The sequence below is a fragment of the Sturnira hondurensis genome, unplaced genomic scaffold (assembly GCF_014824575.4).
Source record: "Sturnira hondurensis isolate 20B ecotype Veracruz unplaced genomic scaffold, ASM1482457v3 Scaffold0014584, whole genome shotgun sequence".
NCBI classification, from domain to species: domain Eukaryota; kingdom Metazoa; phylum Chordata; class Mammalia; order Chiroptera; family Phyllostomidae; genus Sturnira; species Sturnira hondurensis.
Window position 1 is genome coordinate 2,564,364 of NW_028087215.1, and position 22,779 is coordinate 2,587,142.

Below are 22,779 nucleotides of genomic sequence, written 5' to 3' on the forward strand. Positions count from 1 at the left end.
TTCCTTCATTTCACTTAGTGTAGCCTTCATTTTTTTCATCTAATTTATGAACAAATTTAACCAATTCTTTGAGCATCCTGATCACCAGTATTTTGAACTGTGCATCTGATAGGTTAGGTCTATCTCTTGGTCACTTAGTTGTATTTGCTGTTGAGCTTCGATCTGTTCTTTTGTTTGGGCCGATTTTTTTAATCTTGTCATGTCTGTTATGTAGTGAGGGGCAGAGTCTTAGGTGTTCACCAGGGTGGGGCAACCCAGTTGCTGGGTTGTGATGCTGTATGTGAGGGCAGGGTCTGAGAGGGAACAATGGTGCTTGCTCTGCTCCCTGTCTGTTTTCAGTTCTTTCTGCTGTTTCCCCCAAGCAAACTGGGCCTTTCTGGTCCTGATTTGTGTGTGTGTGGGCCTGTGTACGTTCTAGGACCCTGTGGGTCTGTCCAATGAACTCTCCTGTGAGGCTGGGAGTCCCTCCCAGAACCTCAACCTCCACAGGTATTTTCAATGGGTGTTTTGAGGCTTTATTTCTCAGTAGTGGGACCCTGGGTTGTGTGGTCTCTCTTGCTCCTAAGTTTCTCCTGGTTTATCTGCATGTGAATGTGGGATCACCCGATCAGCCACCCACCTCGCTTGTAGTGTCTCACTTTACAATTGCTGCCTGGCTGGGTCTGCCTGTTGCCGCCCCATGCCCAGGATCTGCCAGCCACTGCCTATGTGCCCAGGGTCCACTTGCTGCTGACTTGAGTGCCCGGGGTGCCTTGTGAGCCCCATACCACCACTTTTTGTGCCACGACACCTCTCCGCTTGGCTGCCCGATTCTGCCCCTCCTACCAGTCTGGATAAATGTGTCTGTTTTAACTTCTTGGTTGTCTGACTTCCATACAATTCAATTTTCTGTCAGTTCTGGTTGTTATTTTGTTTCTAAATTGTTTTTGGTTGTGCAAGGGGGCAGAGTGTGTCTACCTATGCTTCCATCTTGGCTGGAAGTTATACTGATATATTTATATATCATTTTTATTTCAATTTTGTATTTCTTTTATTAGAAATTGTTATTTAGTTATATTTTTATTACCTAAAATTCCCAGAGATATGTGCATTTTCAGGAAAAGGCAGTAAAAATTAATATAATTTCATAATTTACCTTGCTGCCATCTCTTCCCTTTCTGTGCAGGAGGCCAAGACCTCTTATGTTTTGCTAAGTGCTCATTTCGCTTTAAGATGCTGAGCCACACCACTATGTGCTGTTAGTTCCCCATTAGCAATTCAGCCGTCTCCACTTAGCTGTTTACCTGGGTAGGATGACCATGCAAACTTTACTATGTGGGTTTCCTTGCCTGTTAGATTTTGGCTGGAGCCCAGTGATGAAAGCAATAGGAGAAGGAGAAAGGTAGGGGTGCCATCCTGGACTCCCTATGCTGTTATGCATTATTCTGCAGCAGTTACATCCCTTAACAGCAACAGATTCCACTAGGTGGCCTTTTTTCCACTGTCCTCAACTCTTGCTGAGGGTCTGGTGTTGATATTTGATCCCTTTGCCCCATCAAGCCTAGACACACTACAAGTTCCACTGTGGCTAGACCCTAAATGCCTCAGTCTCTTGTTTGTACACTTAATCTTGCCCTCTTTCTTTAATTAGATCCTTTATTAAATGCCTTTGTTAAAAATAAAGGTTCTTTGTTTTCTTCTGGGAAACTGACTGATCAGTTGTTGGTAGGTATTAAAATATAGAGTGGTAGTCATCATGACAACAATTGTTGCTCAAATAGTACTTTATTTTATTTTTTTGGTGTGCTGGTTAGATCAGGGTTGATTCCAATGAAATAATTGGAGTTCATTTTTCCTTTGAGCTTGAAGATTTCTTATTTTTTCCATTGAAGTATGAAAGCAATTGTTTCCAAAAACGCTGGAAAGCATTTAATGTAGTGTGATTGGGAGTTGTCACGTGCCGTGTGGTAGAGGGAGGGGTTGTGTTAATTTGACTAGTAGCTGTGATAGATGCTGTGGTGGTTGCTGCTGGTGTTGTGGTAGTGAGGTCTGTTGACAAAGTGGTAGGTTCTGTTGAGGAGGTGGCGGCTTCTGTTGTGCTGATGAGTGGTTCTGTGGAAATTCCGGTGGTGGTGGTTGCTGTAGTTGGTTCTGTAGAAGTGATAATGGTTGTCGTGGAGGTGGCTTCTGTGGGACTGATGGTGGTTGCAGTTGTAGTCTCTTCTGTGGAAGTGGTGGTGGTTGCTGTTGTGGTAGTAGGTTCTACTGTAGTGGTAATGATTGGTGTTGTGGAGGGGGCTTCTGTGGGACTGATGGTGGTTGCAGTTGTAGTCTCTTCTGTAGAAGTGGTGGTTGCTATTGTAGTGGGTGCTATCGATGTGCTTGTTGTTGTGGCAGTGGTGGATTCTGTAAGAGTGTTGGTGGTTGGTTCTACTGAATTGGTAGTGATTGATGTTTCAGTGGTGGGTTCTGTGGGAGTGGTGACAGTTGTTGGAGTAGTGGTAGGTTCTGTAGGGATAAGGACTTTGGTTGTAGCTATAGGCGTTGTTTTAATTGGGTATTGAGATTGATAGATGGGAAAAGGGGGATGGTTATGTCTATGTGGGAATGGTAAATATGGAAAGCCTGGAAAGAATGGAGGCTGTCTAATAGGTCTCAATGGACCGGGTAGAGATGGAATGGGCCGTGGTCCAAAGGGAGGATGAAAAGGAGGAGGAATATTCACTGGTGGACGAAAAATAGGAAAATGGGGTGGCAGAACAAATCCTGGACCACGGAAAACAGTAAGCTGTGGTGGAACCCCTCTTGGCGGGTGGTGTAGATAGGGTTGTGGCAGCTGGAAAGGTCCATGGGGTCCCCGGTGGTGAACTATGTGGCCATCACTGGACTGTGGTGATAAAAATTGAACAGAAACAAAAAAATAGTTTTAAATTTGATCACTTAAAGTTGACACATTAGTATATGTACTTTAAAAAGTCATAGTCAGGACTTCCGCCAAGATAGAGGCATAGGTGGAAACACTGTGCCTTCCCCCACAACCAAGTTTGGATACAACAAAAGTTTTGGTGAACTACCACACATCCAGAAGCCAGAAAACCGAATTATACGGAAGTCTGACAGCTACGAACCGTTCAACGAGGATGGTAAGAGGCAGAACCAGCAGCAGAGCTGGGTCAGCCAGGGCAGATCTAGGAGCGCAGGCAGCCCGGACCTAGTCGGGGTGCGGAACAGACTGACCAAGGTCGCACACTCTCTTGCAGTGAGACGGACCACACAGGCCCCAGGGGGCAAACCCAGTGGTGGAGGGCTGACAGCGGTGGCACACCCGCGTGCCGAGGAACGGGGCGAGTGGCCCTGGTGACGGTGGTGGCTGCGGTGCTGGTGGGGGTTGCGGCGGCTGCGGCGGCTGCGGGGGCGGGCACTGGAGAGAAGCCATTGTCCCTCTTTGACCCCGCCCCCACATATGACGTCACAACCCAGCCACTGAGTTGCCCTGCTCTGGTGAAAACCTAGGGCTCCGTTCCTGCTACTTAACAGGCACAAATAGCCCAGAGGATGGCTCAAGAAGAACTCAAAGTCCCAGAGCCAATAACTCTAAGCGACCAACAGATTGCCAGGCTCTCAGAAGCCCAATTTAAAACACTATTTATTAGGATGCTCACAGAATTGGTAGAGTACAGTCACAAATTAGAGAAACATATGAAGGCTAAACTAATTGAAATGAAGGGAGATGTCCAGGAAACCAATAGTGATGGAAAGGAAACTGGGACTCAAATCAATGGAATGGACCAGAAGGAAGAACGAAACAAACGACCAGAAAGGAATGAAGAAATGAGAATTCAAAAAAATGAGGAGAGGCTTAGGAACCTCCAGGACATCTTTAAACGTTCCAACATCCGGATTATAGGGGTACCAGAAGGGGGAAGGAAACAGCCACGAGTGGAAAATGTATTTGAACAAATAATAAAAGAGAACTTCCCCAGTCTGGCAAAGGAAATAGACTTCCAGGAAATCCAGGAAGCTCAGAGAGTGCCAAAGAAGTTGGACCCAAGGAGGAACACACCAAGGCACATCATAATTACATTAGCCAAGACTAAAATGAAGGAGAGAATCCTAGAAGCAGCAAGGGATAAGGGGACAGTCACCTACAAAGGAGTACCCATCAGACTGTCAGCGGATTTCTCAAAAGAGACCTTACAGGCAAGAAGGGGCTGGAAAGAAGTATTCCAAGTCATGAAATCCAAAGACCTACAGCCAAGATTGCTTTATCCAGCAAAACTTTCATTTAGAATGGAAGGACAGATAAAGTGCTTCTCAGATAAGGTCAAGTTCAAGGAGTTCATCATCACCAAGCCCTTATTATATGAAATGCTAAAGGGACTTATATAAGAAAAAGAAGATGAAAAATATGAACAGTGAAAGGACAGCAAACACACAGTTATTAACAACCACACCTAAAACAAAAGCAAACCAAGAGGACAGCTAGATCAGGAGTGGAACCATAGAAATGAAGAACACATGGAGGGTTAGAAACAGGGGGGTGGGAGGGGGAGAAGGGGGGAGAAGGCACAGAAAATAGCATAGATGGTAGGTAGAAAATAGATAGGGGGGAGGGTGAGAATAGTGGGGGAAATATAGAACCTAAAGAACTTGAGACACGTGGTTATAAACTAAGGGGGGGAGAAGGGTGGGGGAGGGAGTGTGCGGGTGGAGGGGAAAGAAGGGGGGGAATAGAACAACTGTAATGGTATAATCAATAAAATATATTTAAAAAAATAAAAATAAAAAGTCATAGTCACATATCCCACTGAAAAAATAAGTTAGGAGAAAAAATAGAATATTTCTCTGGAACTCTAGCAGTCAATAAAAAGTAGAATAATATTAAATGCAAAAAACAAAACAAAACACAAGACAACAAAACACTATCTTATATAGTGGCTGATAAGATTACATATGCACTATATGAAGTGCTTAGACACAGTAAATAAGGTAAACATTCTATAAATTTGAGCTATTTCACACTCTATGATTACCCAGGTGGCAGTTGCTAGCTTTGTATATCTGACAAAAGATCAAATAATAATTGATACAAGTGCAAAAAGGTTCTAGATGCAATGGCAGTTTGGAGGGAAAGTTTATTTTTGACAAAAGAGAGAGGACTAAGGATTGCCTAGTAGGAAAGATAGCATTTGAAACGGGGCTTAATAATAGACTAGAAATGGGGAAGGGGAAATAAAATTAAATGAATGTTAGCCATGAACAATGTCAGAAAAATACTAATCCTCTTTTAGAAACAGAACACCAATTTATTTTAACAGAAGTTTCAGGAAGGTACAAGACTCTAGTCACTCTCTTGTAACCTTCAACTTCTTGCCTGTGTGTCTTTTTACCCTATTGACTTTGAAAACATCAAACTTTTAGATTGATCCTATACAAGTTACCTTCTCTGTTTCTACTTCCAGGCTGATGAACATTTCTGGGGAGTGATACAAATCCCCAAATATTAGAAATGATAGAGAAATACAGTGTCTATCCTCATCTGGAACCTCAGCAATGCTAATTCATTCTTCCCTGTGTTCCACAAAAGACTATCTTCTCAGCATCCATGCTCCTCTTCCTCTTCTTCCCCCAAAATACAATCTTGCCTTCTATTTTACAACATTGATATGTCCAACATATCACATGAAGGACTTCACATTTCTGTCCACACACCTGTAAATCTCACCTATATCCAGTTACTTCTTCCTATTTATAACTAACATCTTCACCTGTGTTCTGTTTGGATCTCCTCTTCCTCCCTAAGGCTTTTCCTCTCTTAACTATTATATTTCCCTTAAATGTTTTTTTTAATCCCTGGCTCTATGATCTCAGGCTATACAATAACAACTTACACCTCATCTGCTAAAGCAGCCCACTGACCACCTAATGTACTCCTTCCCTATCATCACTAGGTTATCACTTTCCATTCCTAGCCAGATACTGGGGAAGACTAGACTAGATTTTCTGTTTCTGATTCCTAATATCCTATTCACTTTTCATCCTGGATTCCATCCCTGACACACAACCTAATATCTTTTATAAAAGTCAGCAATGACTCAAAAATGACATAAAGAATTTAGCATAGAATTTGGCCTATTTCGATTGTCAATGAAATTAAATGGTACTCAACATCTAGAATAGTTCCTGGTGGACAGCAGGTGCTCAATAAATATTTTGAGGTGAATAAACTTCATGAGCTAGTGATAAGCAGAAATAACCCTAACTTGAATTGTCTGCTAATTTCTTCCTTGCACAAGGCAAGGAGCATCAGTGTCTTTCCTTGAAGATACTTGAGGGGAACAGATACTTAGAAGTCATCATTTTTTTTCATTTTGTTTTTATGACTTTTGCTGGCTATGGCATTGCTATTCAAAATGTTAGTCACTCACCAAGGGCATCAACAACCAATATCACCTGAGAGGTTGTAAAATATGTAGATTCCTGGACCCCATGGCAGCCTATTGGGTCGGAATCTACATTTCTACAAAACCCTCCGTCATTTGTATGCCTTTACAGTGTGTGGAATTTTAGAAATAACCAGCTGGCCTATGTTATTTGATAACTGCTTTTAGATTGTTCTATTCTGACTAAGGGTGTGATTCATTTATGCTTGTTTCTTTATCACTTTTTTTCTTACACTCTTTTAGATTTTCCATTCTTAAAGATTAGAAATTGCCAGACCAACTGCTCTGTTTCAAGCATCTTGGTAGACAGAATGTGCCACCCTTAGTTTTCTTGTGTTCCTGGCAAATATCTCTTGTCAAACATGGACTCCTTGGCCCTTGCTGGGTGGTTCAGTTGGTTTGGTCCATCTTCCCACAGCAAAAAGTTTTGTGTTCAATCCTTGGCCAGGGCACATCCCTAGGGTTTGATCCCCAGTTGGGAGCATATGGGAGGCAACCAATCATTTTTTCTCTCCCACATCAAAGTTTCTCTCTATATATGTCTCTCCCTTCCTCTCTCTCTCTCTAAAATCAATAAATATATCCTTGGGTAAGGATTAAAAAAATAGATGTACCCTTTGTCTTAGAGTTTAGACTTAGCTGATTGTCCATCCCCACACCATACTTCAGATATTCTATAAAATGCATGAGTTAGTGGTAAGTGTAAGAAGCCTATCTGTTAGTCATGCAGTCAACCATGCAGGAGCTAAATCACTCATTCATTTCACTATTAAGGCTCACATCATCTGCTGCTCTGCGTATGTGTTGGTGCATCCCAAGTATCTATCTGGTCTTCTGGGATTTTTGCTAAGTTTAAGTCTAATATGAGCAAATTCATATACTAAATTTGTTTTTTAGGACATAGAAGCCTCTGCTTCATATATAAGTGGGATCCTACAATTTTAAAAACTAGAAAATAATTTGTCTTAAGTTACATTAGTCTTGTTTTTCAGGCTTCTGGAATAGGAATGTGCTATTAATTTGTAAGAATCTTCAAGATGGATGGCTTGTGCATGGCTCCTGGGCAGTTGCCGACTGTCAGGTATAACATACAGGGTTGTAGGAAAGGAAACCAAGGTACCATTCTCTTTATTATCTCTGAACATTGCTCTAGTCAGCAAAGTTTTATGTAATTTTCCCTAACTCTGCTTGTCCACAGAACTTTATCTTCTAATCTATTCATGTTTTTGGAAAGTCTGAAGCAAAGTTTACAAATGTGACCAGTGAAGTCATATTTATCACAATGTGTTGGAGAATGCTTCCAAAACAGTGGTTTATTGTAGCATGCTAAATTTGATAATTAATTACAATCATTGACCTGAGTATTTTCATTTGGTGTATTGATTTCAGTTGAATTGACCTCAAAATATTTTTATATAACTCATGTAATTATAACATAATAGTGTAAGAAGTTAATCTCAACAAACATATTTGAGTGACCTCAAATTTCAGCATGGAAAAGAGTCTTGTAAAATTCAGGTAGCCAGGCCCCACAGCCAGATTTTTTTTCTTTTTTTAGTTTTGGGATAGGGATTTTTTAAAGTTCTGAAATAATTAGATCACAAGTTTCTGATACAGATATCCCATGGAATGAAATATTTTTCTATTCCAACATTGTATTATAGATGAGAAATGAGCTCAGTGAAATGAACTTGTTGTCCAAAAATATTTATACAGTTGTCATTAAATGTATCTGAATAATAATTCTACTTTATCTGCTTATATTATTACATGTGCCTGATGGCAAATGTTGACATTTGTTTGTTGTGTAATGTAAATGGATTTTCTAAGTACTTTCTCTCAGGAAAGTACCATAAAATGAAGACCTAATCTGTGAGCTCCCAGTTTTGAATTCAGTCTTGGTACTTTTTGTGTTATCCAACACTGGGCTCAGTCCACAGCAGATCGTCAGTCATTATTAAAAGTGAAACATATTCTGAGCACACTCTCTCCTAACTCTCACCCTGATACCAGCATGGTCTATGGTAGTTGTTCTTTCTCTGACGTTCACATTATTCCATTGATATTTTTGGCTATGGGACTTATCACTTTCTTCTTTGCATTATATGTTTTGGAGCCCACCAAGTGCTTTTTAAAAGTTTGAAAATTCATATACTAAATTCTAGAAAGTGTTTCTAGAGTGAATGACATTTTCCCCACTCTGTTTTTATTTTTCTTTAAGTAATTAAAAAAAGGAAAGAGTAGAGTAAACAGTAAAGAAGGACTTTACTCCTCAATTAACAGAAACATGTTAATTGGAACCAATGTGTGTGTATAGGTCATAAATGCTTTCTAACTTTTGTCTTTACAAATATTTTTATTAAAATGATTATACAATCAGTGATATGTGCACTGGTGTATCATGTCTTTCTAGAATATTTATCTTGAACTTTCTATTTTCCCATTTTTTGTAACCTTAAAACATTAAGTAAGCTTCAATTATATTTTTCTGACAATTTGATTTGTCATGCTTTTGAAAAAGAGAAATAACAGAAAGAGCTGTTCCTGGAAAATGAGTTAGCTTTCCCAGATTCTACCTAGCCTTGATCCCTTCATGCCTGAAACTACTGGACAGAAAATTATATGTAAAAGTGAAAGGAAAAGGAAAATAGGAAAAAGTCTATAATGGTAGACATCTGACACTGTGTTGTTATATAAAGGAGACATAATTAGTATCAAAACTTTATATGAACTTATAATTAATATAAATATATCAACAATTTCTAGGATTGGAGAGAACTTACCAAAAAACATGCAATAAGAGCCAGTAGGCTGAAATTGAAAGTTAATTTTTTCATTTTTTGATGTTGCCCCTGAAAGCAGAAAAAGATTACCAGTGATGAATAAAACTTAATTTAGAATAAAAATTTAGAAACAATCCCAGTACATTCTATGTAATGTGACAAAAAAAAAGCACAACAGGATTTTATAGATATGCTTGAAATTTAGAAGAAAGGAAGAGCATACCCTGTATAGTAATATTGCTATGTTTCTGATATTTTATGACAAAATCATGGGACTTGTATTTTATGAAAGGCAATTCCAGATAATTTTTAAATGCTTTTTGAAAGTTAAAGCTTGTTTGAAAAATTCTTTTTTTTAAATTGTATTTTAATTGTTGTTCAAGTTTTTTGAAAAATTCTTGTGGCCTCCAGTGGTGGCAAAATTGGAGAGATAGAACTTATTTGGTTGTACTTTTAATAAGATTTGTTAAAACTAGTCAAAACGTACAGATCTCTGTAGATTCATGATTTATATAGTGTTGATGTGACTGGATTATTGTAAAACTCAATATCTTGCTGTAATTATTTTTTTAAAAACAAAAAAAATATAATTCCTGTGTGACATGTAGCTGAAGGGAAAATAATTGTACAATGTGCATCTTTTCTTTAACACCAACCCACTGAGTTCTTTCTGCAAGTGATTCCCAAAAGCAAATTATTGTCCATCAGTGACTGAATGAGGAAGAAGGTTTTGTCCTTAATTTGATTATAGTTTTCAGCAGTATTTCACAAGTATGTGGCAACTCATGCTCTGGGAAAGCAAAGTTCAAGTACCCTCATACTGACAGTTTGCTTGGGGTCAGTGTTAGTGTCTGTCATCTGTGCCATCTTTAAAAATGGCACAAGAGGAGAGCTCCCCAGATTCCAGTGCTGTGTTCTTGTGGCCAGCTACTTAAAAGTGCTTTCTCTACTATGTTCTCTTTGTAGACAGTTTAAAAACACATAAAATGCCCAACTCAAACAAAACAACAGAAATGCAGATCTATTTTTAATGTGTCTTTAAAACTCTTCCACTCATGATTGACTTTAGAGACCATTAAAATGTATTAGCAGAAAAGAATCAATAAAGTGTGAAGCTGGATGTAAATTGTGCAACCATTAAACACCATCGTTCTTCCTGACACACTCCTTCTGAAATGTTAAAGATCTGGTGAGCTTTTTACCCTTGACAATATATTTTCTTAAAATATACCTAAGGTTTTTGGGTAGTGTAACTATTTCTATTTTTTCTTCCGCTTTATTCAGCTATGATTGACCAATAAAATTGTGAGATTATTTAATGGGTCCATTGTGATGAGTTGATATATGTATATATCGTGAAAAGATTCCCCTCATTGAGTTAATTAACACATACATCACCTTGCACATTTACCCCTTTTTCTTTATCTTTAGGTGAGAATGTTTAAGTTCTACTCTTAGCAAGTTTCAGTTATACAATACAGTGTTGACAATGACAGTCACTGCATTATACTTGAAACATCAGACTTTATTCATATTGTAACAGGGGGAATTTGGACCCTTTTACCAAGCTTTCCCTATATCATTAACCACAGCCTCGGCAATCCCTTTTCTACCTTCTGTTTCTGTGAGTTTGACTTTTTAAAAATATTCTACATATAAGTAATATCATGCAGCATTTTTTTTCTGTCTGGCTTAGCAAAATACTCTTCAGATTCACCCCCATGTGGCTGTAAATGAACTAGTTCTTTCTTTTTAAAGACTGAATAATATTCCATTATACTTTATCACATGTGAGAATGATAAACTTAAGAATATGAGCAAAAGTCAAAATCCTTACATCTGTATTTCTAATACATACCTTGGTTGGAGATTCTTCTTTGAAACAGCCAAACTGTTGTTTAATTTTACTTCTCTCAGGTAGTCAGTTTAAATAGCCACCAGCTGAAAATTCAAGATGAGAGAGAACTTCCACATGAAAATCTTCCTTTATAAATATGTTCGTCTGAATTTTTATTGGAGTTAAGAAGGTTGAGTGAAGGTGATCTTTTGAGTTGACTTTTTTTTTTTTTTTTTTTAACCTAAACAAAGAAATGACAGTTGCATTTGCCAGTTTGGCAACTTCTTCCATAGACCTGTGATCCAATCACTTAACAGGCCTTGGGAAACATGCAGAGTGGTCTGACACAGTGGTTTTCAAACTTGGCTTCACATTAAAATTACCTGGGAAGCTTTCACAATCTATGGGGCAGGGAGACAGGCAAAGGCATTTTTAAAACTGTCCTATAGTATTCATAAAATGAAACCATATGTGAGAACCACTGTTGTAAAATTGGGTAGATTCTGGAGTTTACTCTTGTCTAGGCATATGAATTAGAACTGATGTATACTGTGAGAATTAGCTTATTTGACAAGATGGATTTTGAAAAATGGAAGAAGGAGAAAGTTAAAGTAAATGAGGTTGTCTGAGTTTTGGAAGAAAAAAGATCTTGTGGTAGAGGAGGAGAATTAGTACACACAGCCTTTATAGTTCCTTAATCTTAATTTGATATTTCTTTTCTAGTTGTAATTTTATTTAAAATTGTTAAAGGTACTCTAGACAGGCTTTTAAGCTACTTAAAATATGAAATATGCCTAATAAATTTGCTTGTAGGTAATGAATAGCTGGGTATTTAAAGGGTAAGATAATACTTCAAGATATATTAAGTTCTATAAGTATGTTATTTCCATACCTGAATAATATGAATGGATACAATAGACACTAGCTTAGCAAAGATGGTAGGTATGGAAAATTTCATAACATTTTGAATTTATGGCAAATGGGTATAGTGAATCAGATAATTTTATATTTAAAGTAAATCCAAGTGTTGAGAGATTTAACCATATGCAATCAATGTATTCAGTTGAGAAAAATTATCCTATGTTAGAAAATGTTATACTTCCATCTCTAATAGCTATAGTTTGTTTAGTCCTTATCATGTCCTAGACTATGTAGACTCTGTGATAATCACTTCATGTGGACTAGATCATTTAATCCTCATAAAAACCCTTGCAATTTATGATATTATTGCTAGATTACTGATTAAAAACAAATCATAGGGAAGTCAACTTGGTTAAGTTTGTTAAATATTTAAGATAGGGGTGATCTTAAATATGACACATTTAAGAATTTGAATTTTTTCCACTGTGCTATTTTGTCCCTAAATCTGTTTTCCAATAGCCTAAGTAGCATTTTTTTTTTACTATAGTACAAATTAATGTGTGGATGCAACCTCTTAGTAATCTGTCCTATCAAGCTAGAGAGTTATAAACATTATTTAAAGAATGAATAGAGAGGAACCAAAATGAAAATATCAGATTGTATTACATGTAACTATTTTTCAAGAAATATTTTATGGTTGTACATGGGGGTATGTACTGGGTTATGCAAGTTACATGTCCTTGACTTGCAGTCAGAAAAGTATAAAAGCCTTTTGTTATAGGGTAATTTAATGGTGTGCGTGGGATGAAGTCAAGTAGCCCGACTGGATTCCCAACTTCCTTCTGTGTTTAGCTATATGCCGTATGGGCGATTACTAATTACATGTGTGCCAATATAGTCATCCCAAAATAGGATAATATTAATTGTATGTGATAGAATTGTTCTGAGAATTAAATGAAATTGCATATAGAAAATATGATCCTTGTGATTATTAAATGTTAGGCAAAATTTTAATAAGAATTTTTTTTTTACTTTTCTTATTTTTTAAAATATTCTGATGTGATAGTTCTCTGGTAATTAAGATGTAATATGTGGAAAAAGACTTGACTTGCGGTGATAATGTATTGCAGAATTGTGTACCTGAAACCTTCATACTTTTATTAACCAGTGTCACCCTGAAAACCTCAATAAAAATAAAATAAAAAAACAGTGACAAACCATTCAATTAAAAAAATAAAATTTAAAGGTGATTTAAAAGCTTTTGGTGGTGATAGGGGAATTGAGTTAAAATTGGTGTTAAACTACCAAGTTTTCTTTGCCTTGTCAGATCTTTGGCTCATGATTTCACGTAGTTGACAAGTAAAAATCATACAGAAATTATTAATTTATTAACTTATTCAGGTCCTCTGCCCACTTTATAACTGGATTAAGTTTTTTGGTGTTTGGTTGTCTGAGTCACTTATAAATTTTAGAGATTAGCCCTTTATGTATATCCCCCAAACTTCGATATGTTGTAATGTCTTTCTCATTTGTCTCTATCTTTGATTTCTTCTTTTATTTCTTCCGTGACCCAGTTGTTGTTTAGTAGCATGTTGTTCAATCTCCATGTATTTGTGGTTTCTCCAGCTTTTTTTTGCAGTTGATTTTCAATTTCAAAGTGTTGTGTTTGTAGGATATGATTGGTATGATTTTAACCTTCCTAAATTTGATGAGGCTAGTGTTGTGTTTCATGTCTGTTACTTCAAGACCTGAATGCAGAATTAATCAGTATTCCATGATTCCTGCCAAATCTAAATAACCTTCATAAATGTAACTAACATTATATATTAGTGTGTTGCGGAGATTAGTCAAGAGAATTCAGTGGGGTCATTTACTTCAAAGTGTAATATGAACATTTATACTGGGTGATACCAGACAAGCTATTTTAATTCATCATGCCTCAATATCTTCATTGAAAAAATGTGCATACTTATAATTTTTTATGTCATGGAGTTTAGCTAGTCCATCATTCATCCATTCACTCATTCTACATTTATTTAATGCCTACTGGGAGTCAGACCTGGTGTTAGCTATTAACGTCCCAGACATTAGATGGTTAGAGTTTTAAGAATATTTGAGGAGGCACAGGTGGTTTAGGAACAAAGAAGGTAGATTTTGAGAGCTGATCTTGAAAAAAATTCTGATGATATAATTAAGAGTATAAAACTTTATGACTGGTTCTCTTACCTTAGGTCCTAATCAGTTACTGAACAATTACATATTCAAACAGGGAAGTTAATTTTCCTATTTCTAAGTTAACACAAACAGTTCAATAAACTGAGAGCTTTCTTCTCTGACATTAATTTAGGTTGTCAAAGGTGGTGTATCTTTTCTTTCTTTCTTTGACGACAACATATTGTTCAGCCAAGTGTTTTAAACCCAGGAACACTCTGAACTTTAATGGATCATTGGCTCTGAAGGACTTAGGATGAACATTGGCAAAACTGAAAGATAGTTTCTAGTGACTTGTGACCAACAAAAGATCAGAGCAACATAGGCCAATGAAAGCATCTAAAGAACAATATAAATGAACGAATAAATCAGAAACAGACTCATAGACAGGGACAACTGATTGGTGGCTGCTGAAGAGGAATGAGGCTTAGGGGGCTGGCTGAAAAAGCAAAGGGATTAAGAAGTACAAACGGGCAGTTACAAAATAGTCACAAGAGATGGAAAATACAGCATAGGGAATATAGTCAATGATATTATAACTATGTATGGTGCCAGGTGGGTACTGGAAGTGTCCGGGGGAACACTTTGTAGAGTGTATGATTATCTATGCTGAATATTGAATATTAAATTAAATAATATAATAATATTATTATACTATGCTGTATATAATAATATTAAATACTATGCTGTATATTGAAACTAATACAAAATAATATTGAATGTAAACTGTAATTAAATTTTTTAAATTAAAAAAGAAAGAAACAGTCACTCAAGTTAATCTTTAATTAATTCACGGTGTTAAGCGATCCTTTCTAGAAAGGTACCTAACTGAGCTAATGTCTCTGGTCTCGGGAAGTTCAAGATGACAGTAGAATGACACAATTTTTAGTGCAGAGACTTATGTGACAGATAGAAAATGTTTTTGTGACATATGTTGTTAGGTTTAGCCAAATTAAACTAGGTCACGCAGCATCATACTTGCAGTTTGCTGCCGTGTTGTGCAATAGTAATACCTCTGATTTTGGATGGATGAAAAGCATATGAATGTGTTTCTTCCAGATTTTTTCCAAAAGAAAAAATATAATGAGAGATGAAGGATTAAAAATATCCATAAACCAAGTCACAGTAATTGTTTAATATAATTACCTTTCCTTCATTTCAGTACCATGATAAAATTTTTCATTTGTTTTCAAGTAGAAAGAGTATTATTCTGTAGTAAACATGAAAGTGATCTTCACAATATAACCTGAATGGCTCCAGCCTATAAATGTAATTAAGTGTACAGTTACCTTTTAATCACAATTTTGTTAGCTAGATAACTGTAACCATCTAACCAAAGAACTCCAGTTCCTCTTTTAAGATCTCTGTTGGGGAATTTCCTTGGCTTTTATCTTATTATACAAAATATATTTTCTTTGTTACAATTTTATTTTATTTTAAAAACATCTAGTTGTACACAAGTTCTTGCTATAAACTAGATCTAATACTTCTTAAAAATTAAAATGTAAGTGTGACATATTTTTAGTTGACATGTCATGTTACATTTATTTTTTAATATGCAAAATAACTCTAAGACATAGAAAGTAACTTTCTAGTTTTTTAAATGAAAAAAAGCTGAGGGGTAGAGTTAGAGTTAAGTTTATCACCTAAAAGCTAGCACAAATGCCATAAATAACAATTTTAAATTTGGGGGGAAGAATGGTGTTGTTCTCCGCAATGGAAATCAAAAGACCTCAGCTTCAGAATTGACCTAGCTATCTATGCATAGTACGGCTTTGGGAGAAATGTCATTGACCTTTCAGGGCTTTATTTGCTTCCTTTGTAAAATGGTAAAGTTAAGTCCAATAGCTCCCTTTTGTCCCCAGTACAGGCAGATTCATCAAGGTACATGCCTGGCTTGCGGGGCCAGGTCCCCAGTAGAGGGCGGAAAAGGTTTAGAGGGGCCCACAGCTTATATAATGTTGAGAACTGATGCTAAGAAAAAATACAAACTTATAATCACCAACTACCTGCTGTTTGGTTGACAGCAGGCACAGAGAAAGGAAGAAAGAAGAAGGGCCAGGTTTGCAGGCTCCACTGCAGCGGGAATCGTCTGTTAGAAGATCGGAGGGTAATGGTCTCCTTACTATCTGGCTTCCCTGCAGCAACAACAATCGCAGTGACTAACGAAAGCAAACGTTTATTTCTCTCGTATCATGTCTTGGCAACAGAGGGCAGCCTGTTTCTGCAATTTTGTTGTGTGTGCTCAGAGGGCCGGATGCCCTGCAGCCCTGTGACGTTAAGTGGCCATCTGTAGTCCTCTTTTTACGAGGGTGGTGAAAGGAAATGGTTGGGAACAGTAGTACCATCTATCACAATTGGGAAGCGGCAGCCAAGGGGATGACAAATCCATTTCTTTTATTCCTCATAAAAGAGCAACCTTTGTCTTTGAAAGTCTACTTCCTTCTAGTTTCTCTAGGATACATTTTATTAATGATCATCTATTCAAAACTAAACATTCAGCTTCTCATTTCTACTGTATATAATTCCTAATTCATCTTTCTTGGAATTAATACTGCTTGATTGCATTACCTTCTCAAGCCAGTGACCAGTCTCTTTATGGTCTGTTTAATAGGAAACCTCTTTTGTTGCTATCTTACTTTTTGCCCCTTAACTTTTTTCATAAATTGGACAAAGTATTGAGTTTCTTATTTCCAAGCATTGTGACATTCAGGTGCTTCTTGTTCTTCCTTTCTTCTTTTTCTTCTGTAAGGGTTTAAAAATTCTTAAACCTTTTTCTCTTCTTGGCTTTTTTCAGTAGTTCCTGAATTCTCTAACCTAGGATTACCCCTTTTCTTTATTTTTTAAAAGGATTTTGTTTATTTTTTAGAGAGAGGGGAAGGGAGGGAGAAAGAGAGGAAGAGAAACATCAATATGTGGTTGCCTCTTGTGTCCCCTCTACAGGGGATCTGGACATTCAATTCAATTTACCAGTTGGTGGGGCCCTAGCCTGAGCAGTCTGTCTCACTGTTTGCTCCTTCGCTTGGTTTATGTGTGCGCGAATGTATGACCGCAGTCAGCCAGCCGCACTCCGCCCTCACTGGGTCTGCCTGTCGCCACCCCACACCTGGGATCCACCAACTGCCTCTGCCTCCGCTCCTGGGTCAGTAGAACCGTACTATCTTTCCAGCCTGACCCCGCTCCGCCGCTCTTACCAGTCTGGCTGAGTGATTTGTTGTTGTCGGACTTCTGTATAGTTCAATTTTCAGTTATGGCTGTGTTTTTGTTACTAAAACTTCGCTGTCTTTAAATTTAGTTGTGGGAAGGCACAGTGTTTCCACCTACGCCTCCATCTTGGCCAGAAGTTGGGCTAGGGCCCCAGCGACGGGAATTAGAGCCTTAAAGCACCAATTGGAAAGTTTTCTCACGGTCAAGGGCCCGAGAGGGGCTCCCAGGCTCACAGAGAGTTTGTTGGAGAGATTCACAGGGTCTGAGAGTACATGGGCCCACACACCTGGGAACTGGCACCAGCGGGGCTCAATTTGCTTGTGGGAAGTCGTAGAGGGGACAGAAATCTGAGTGAGAGCTGAGCAGAGCAAAGCACCATTTTTTTCCTCTGTGACCCCGCCCCTGCATGAAGTGTCACAACCCAGTGACCTGGGTCACCCCGCCCTGGTGAACAACTAAGGCTCCGCCCCTCATACATAACAGATGTGAACAAACCAAACATTATGACTCAAGATCAGCTCAAAGCCCCAGAGCCTATAATTTTAAGTGACCAAGAAATAGCCAACCTTTCAGATGCACAGTTCAAAATACTGGTGATCAGGATGATCACAGAATTGGTTGATTTTAGTCACAAGTTAGAGGAACATTTGAAGGCTAAACTGATTGAAATGAAGGGAGATACACAGAAAACCAAGAGTGATGGAAAGAAAACTGGGACTCAAATCAAGGGAGTGGACGAGAAGGAAAAAAGAAACAACCAAACAGAAAAGAAGGAAGAAACAAGAATTCGAAAAAATGAGGAGAGGCTTAGGAACCTCCAGGACATCTTTAAATGTTCCAACATCCGAATTATAGGGGTGCCAGAAGGGGAAGAGAAACAGCCAGGAGTGGAAAACTTATTGAACAAATAATAAAGGAGAACTTCCCCAGTCTGGCAAAGAAAATAGACTTCCAGGAAATCCAGGAAGCTCAGAGAGTCCCAAAGAAGTTGGACCCAAGGAGGAACACACCAAGGCACATCATAATTATATTAGCCAAGATTAAAATGAAGGAGAGAATTCTAGAAGCAGCAAGAGATAAGGGGACAGTCACCTACAAAGGAGTACCCATCACACTGTCATCGGATTTCTCAAAAGATACCTTATAGGCAAGAAGGGGCTGGAAAGAAGTATTCCAAGTCCTGAAATCCAAAGACCTACAGCCAAGATTGCTCTATCCAGCAAAGCTTTCATTTAGAATGGAAGGGCAGATAAAGGGCTTCTCAGATAAGGTCAAGTTCAAGGAATTCATCATCATGAAGCCCTTATTATATGAAATGTTAAAGGGACTTATCTAAGAAAAAGAAGATGAAAAATATGAGCAGTGAAAGGACAGCAAACTCACAGTTATTCACAACCACACCTAAAACAAAAGCAAACTAAGAGGACAGCTAGATCAGGAGCAGAACCATAGAAATAGAGATCACATTTAGCAACAGGGTTAGCAACAGGGGAGTGGGAGGAGGAGAAGGGGGGAGAAGAAACAGAATAAGTAGCATAGATGGTAGGTAGAACATAGGGCGAAGGGCAGGCATACTATGGGAAATACAGAATGTAAAGTACTTGTGACACATGGACATGAATAAAAGGGGGGGGAATGGTGGGGGAGGGGTGTGCAAGGGGGAGGGGAGTGAAGGGGGGAATGGGACAACTGTAATGGCATAATCAATAAAATATTTTTTTAAAAAAAATTCAAAGAAAAAGAAAAAGGAGATTAAAAACTGTGAACAGTAAAATGACAACAAACTCCCAACTATCAACAGCTAAACCTAAAAAAAAAAAGAAAAAGAAAGAAAAACTAAGCAAACAACTGGAACAGGAACAGAATCAGAGAAATGGAGATCACATGGAGAGTTTTCAGTGGGGAGGGGGCTGAAGAAGAAGCATAATTAGTAGGCATAAAATAGATGGGGAGAGATAAAATGGTACAGGAAACAGAGGACTCAAAGAACTTATATGTACAACCCATGGACATGAACTAAGCGGGGGAATGCCAGAGGGTTGGGGCCAAGGGGGGATAAAAGGGGGAAATTGGGAAAACTAAAAGCATAATCAATAAAATATACTTAAAAATAAAATGAATTAAAAAAACCTCACCAGTTGGAACCCTTTGATTTGCAGGCAAGTGCTAAATCCACTTTATCACACCAGCCCGGGCAATATTGACCATTTCCTACCTGCTTTCCTGTCTTTCTTCTGGTCTAAGAATGAGTTTCCCTCATGATTCTACCTTTTTTACCCCTCCGACTTTTGGTTTCCTCCCCACCAGTCCTGCTCCACATCCCCAGGTCTCCTCTTCCCCTCCTCCTCCTCCTCCCCCTCTTCCCTCTTTGCTCTACGACAATCAATACACAGAAGAGCTTGTGTTTCTGAGAGCAGTGTGCTCTGAATTGTGTCTGATGGTGGAGACGATCTGAATGCCATTGATGTGGAGTTCCTGCAGTCCTAGTGGAGCAAAGCATTTGGTTATATAAAAGTCCAGGATAAGCAGAACTCAAAGCTGACTGGACCATGACAATTGACTCCTTGTTTGTTTTTACATGGTAGATGTCCTAGGCATCAGTGGTGGGAAGAGTTAATAGTATGGGCCACAGCAGCCAGGTGGAATGCCTGTTCTTCATTTCCCTGCTATGTGTCCTTGGGTAGTTGATTAAATTCCATGTGCCTCAGTTTTCCTATCTGTAGGATGGCAGTAATGATGGCAATTATCTTATAAGATGATGGTGAGTATCACATAGTTATATGTGAAGCTTGGGAACAGAGTTTGGCAAATGTGAGAAATCCAATATTTTGTCTAGTTGTCAATGTGTATTTTTTTATAATAAACTGTGGTTAATTCTTTATAGATTTTCCCTTTCAATGGCAGTAATGTGAACTCTTAATTGTAGGCACCACTGAACTTGGACCAGCCAAGTAATCTGAGCTCTTAATCCTGGTCCTTGTAAATTTGATTATAAATTCCCATTCTCATAACCATTTTTCTAGGTAAGTCTGATACTCATGGACATCTTGTTTCATGGGGTAAAGAACAAATGAGAAGTGTGGAAAGTGTTGTAGTTTATCCATTTTCATGTTCCCAGAATTTAAGTCCTAGTATGTTGTAAACACTTAACATAGGTTTCAAGGGTGTGAATGTGATTGGCAATTGCTCTTACCTCCATACATTTGCTATATTGTTATCCAGCAGGGGGCCTCCTACGTTTTCCTGCCTCATTGAAATCAGTCTGTTTGTTTCATCTCCAAGAAAGCGGAACTAAATAGAATTAAACTAACTAGACGATTAGATCAGGTGCAGAACCACAGAAATGGAGATTACATGGAGGGTTAGCAACAGGGGAGTGGGAGGAGGAGAAGGAGGGAGAAGGTACAGAGAATAAATAGCATAGACGGTAGGTAGGAAATAGACAGGGGGGAGGCCAAGAATAATATGGGAAATATAGAAGCTGAAAAACTTATGACACATGGACATGAACTAAGGGGGGGGGAATGGGGGGAAGGGATGTGCAGGTGGAGAGGAATGTAGGGGGGAGAATGGGACAACTGTAATGGCATAATCATGAATATATTTAAAAAATGAGAAAGAAGAGGTTTGCAGGGGAAATGAATGAGCCTTGAAACCGTCTTTTCTAGAGACTCCAAAGAAGACTGTGGCCCTGCCAATGCTTTGACTTCAGCCTTGCGAGACACTAAGCAGAGGAACTAGCTGAGCCATGCTATTGTGTGGACTTCCAATGAACAGAACTGTGAGAGATAATACATTTGTGTTAAGATGCTAAATTTGTGACAATATGTTATGGCAGTAATGAAAAATAATACTGAAGTAAAATAGAGAGCTCAAAGTTCACATATCCAATGCAGAATCTTGGGTATTTCAAATCCTTGTACACTGATTCTTCTCTGGTCTTTCCTTTCTCAATAATATTACTATTATTCACATACTTCTTTGGGCCCCACATAAAATTATTTCCAGATGATGTTTTTTGTAATTGCATGATGGGTTCTGGTACTCAGGGGGAGTCCTGTTGCCTACTCTTCTAGCTGTGTCACCCAGATTTCAGGTGTCTCACTGTACTTTCCCTAATTACTTCTTTGGCCCCATGGTATAAGGCTTGGCTTCTGTCAGCTCAGATCTTCATTTGGGTGGCTCACGTGGGAACAAACTGGTAACTTTCTCGACAACACTGGGCATCTCATATTATTGCTCAACTCTTTTTTTTAAATACTGGGAATAATCTGTTTTCAAGTGGAGAGTACTTTGCTTTTTTTTGAACATTTTTAAAATTGTCGTTCAAGTACAATTTTCTGCTCCCCCCCACCACTCCATCTCTCCCTCCCTCCCTCCCCTGTTTTCACTGCCCTCTTGTTATTGTGCATGTGTGTCTTTTATCATTTTCCTGCAAAATCTTCACCCTTTGCCCGTATAATCCCTTCCCCTGTCTCCTCTGATCACTGTCAGCCTGTTCTCAATGTCAGTGATTGAGAGGCCTTTGGTTATATTTTGCTTGATTGTTTGTTTTGTTCATTAGATGCCTGTTAAAGGTGAGGTCATATGGTATTTGTCTTTTTTTTTTAAGGTGAAAGATTTGTGCATTCTGAAGAGAAACCAGGATATCAACTCTTTTTATAAAGGTAATAACAGTTTCTTCCTTTCTCATTTATATATTTATTTATTATGATCACCCCAAACATTTCTAATTGTTTTATAAGAGAAAATGAGAGAGAAAGTGAAAGAGACAGAGAGAAAGACAGAGACAGAGAGAAAGAGAGAGAGAGAGAGAAACATCATTGTGAGAGAGAAACTTTGGTTGGCTACATTCTCATATATGCCCTGACCAGGAAGTAAGCCGAAAACGTGGGAATGTGCTCCACAAGGAATCCACACTATGACCTTTTGGTCCATTGACAGTATTCCAAGCAACGGAACCACACACAACAAGCCAGGACTATTGCTCAACTCTTTATTTTCACTTTGTTAGCCTAATGTTTATGTGAGTTGTTTTGGTTTCTTTCTAAAATTATTTCTCCACCAGTTTAGGACCACTGGAATATCTCATCCTTATTCCCAGTTGGAAACTACTTTATGGAAAAGCCTTTGGGTGAAGTAGCAGTAGTTGTATGTTGGGCAGTAGTTGCAGGGCAGGTGGGTTATTCTGTGGCTGTGGTAGAGCTTGTTGTAGCAGTTTGTACTTGAGTTGCAGGGGTTAAGTAGGCAGGATACAGAGGAGGGTATCCAGAGAATTAGTTAGCAGGAGGGGGTGGAGGAGGGGATGGTGGACCACTGTCTGAGCCATTAGAGGGAGGAGGAGGGGGTGGTGGAGCACTGTCTGAGCCATTAGAGGGAGGAGGAGGGGGTGGTGGACTACTTCCTGGGCCATTAGGGGGAGAAGGAGGGGGTCGAAAAAATCCTGGGTCAACAAAAT

The 22,779-nt window shown here is 38.5% G+C and overlaps 1 protein-coding gene across 2 annotated transcripts; it reads right to left on the reverse strand.

Moving 5' to 3' along the window:
* Positions 1-1,745: 1,745 nt before the first annotated feature.
* LOC118999110 (opiorphin prepropeptide-like) lies at positions 1,746-11,188 on the reverse strand. 2 transcript variants are annotated; one of them, XM_037063468.1, is made up of 4 exons: positions 11,064-11,188; positions 9,206-9,274; positions 2,377-2,866; positions 1,746-2,271 (listed from the first exon to the last, which is right to left on the reverse strand). In XM_037063468.1, the coding sequence occupies exons 2-4, from the start codon at positions 9,257-9,259 to the stop codon at positions 1,826-1,828; spliced, it is 990 nt and encodes a 329-aa protein (XP_036919363.1). In that variant the 5' UTR covers positions 9,260-9,274; positions 11,064-11,188; the 3' UTR covers positions 1,746-1,825. The 2 variants fall into 2 exon arrangements, with proteins under 2 accessions (XP_036919363.1, XP_036919362.1); XM_037063467.1 differs by having other exon boundaries at positions 1,746-2,866; positions 11,064-11,186.
* Positions 11,189-22,779: the final 11,591 nt, after the last annotated feature.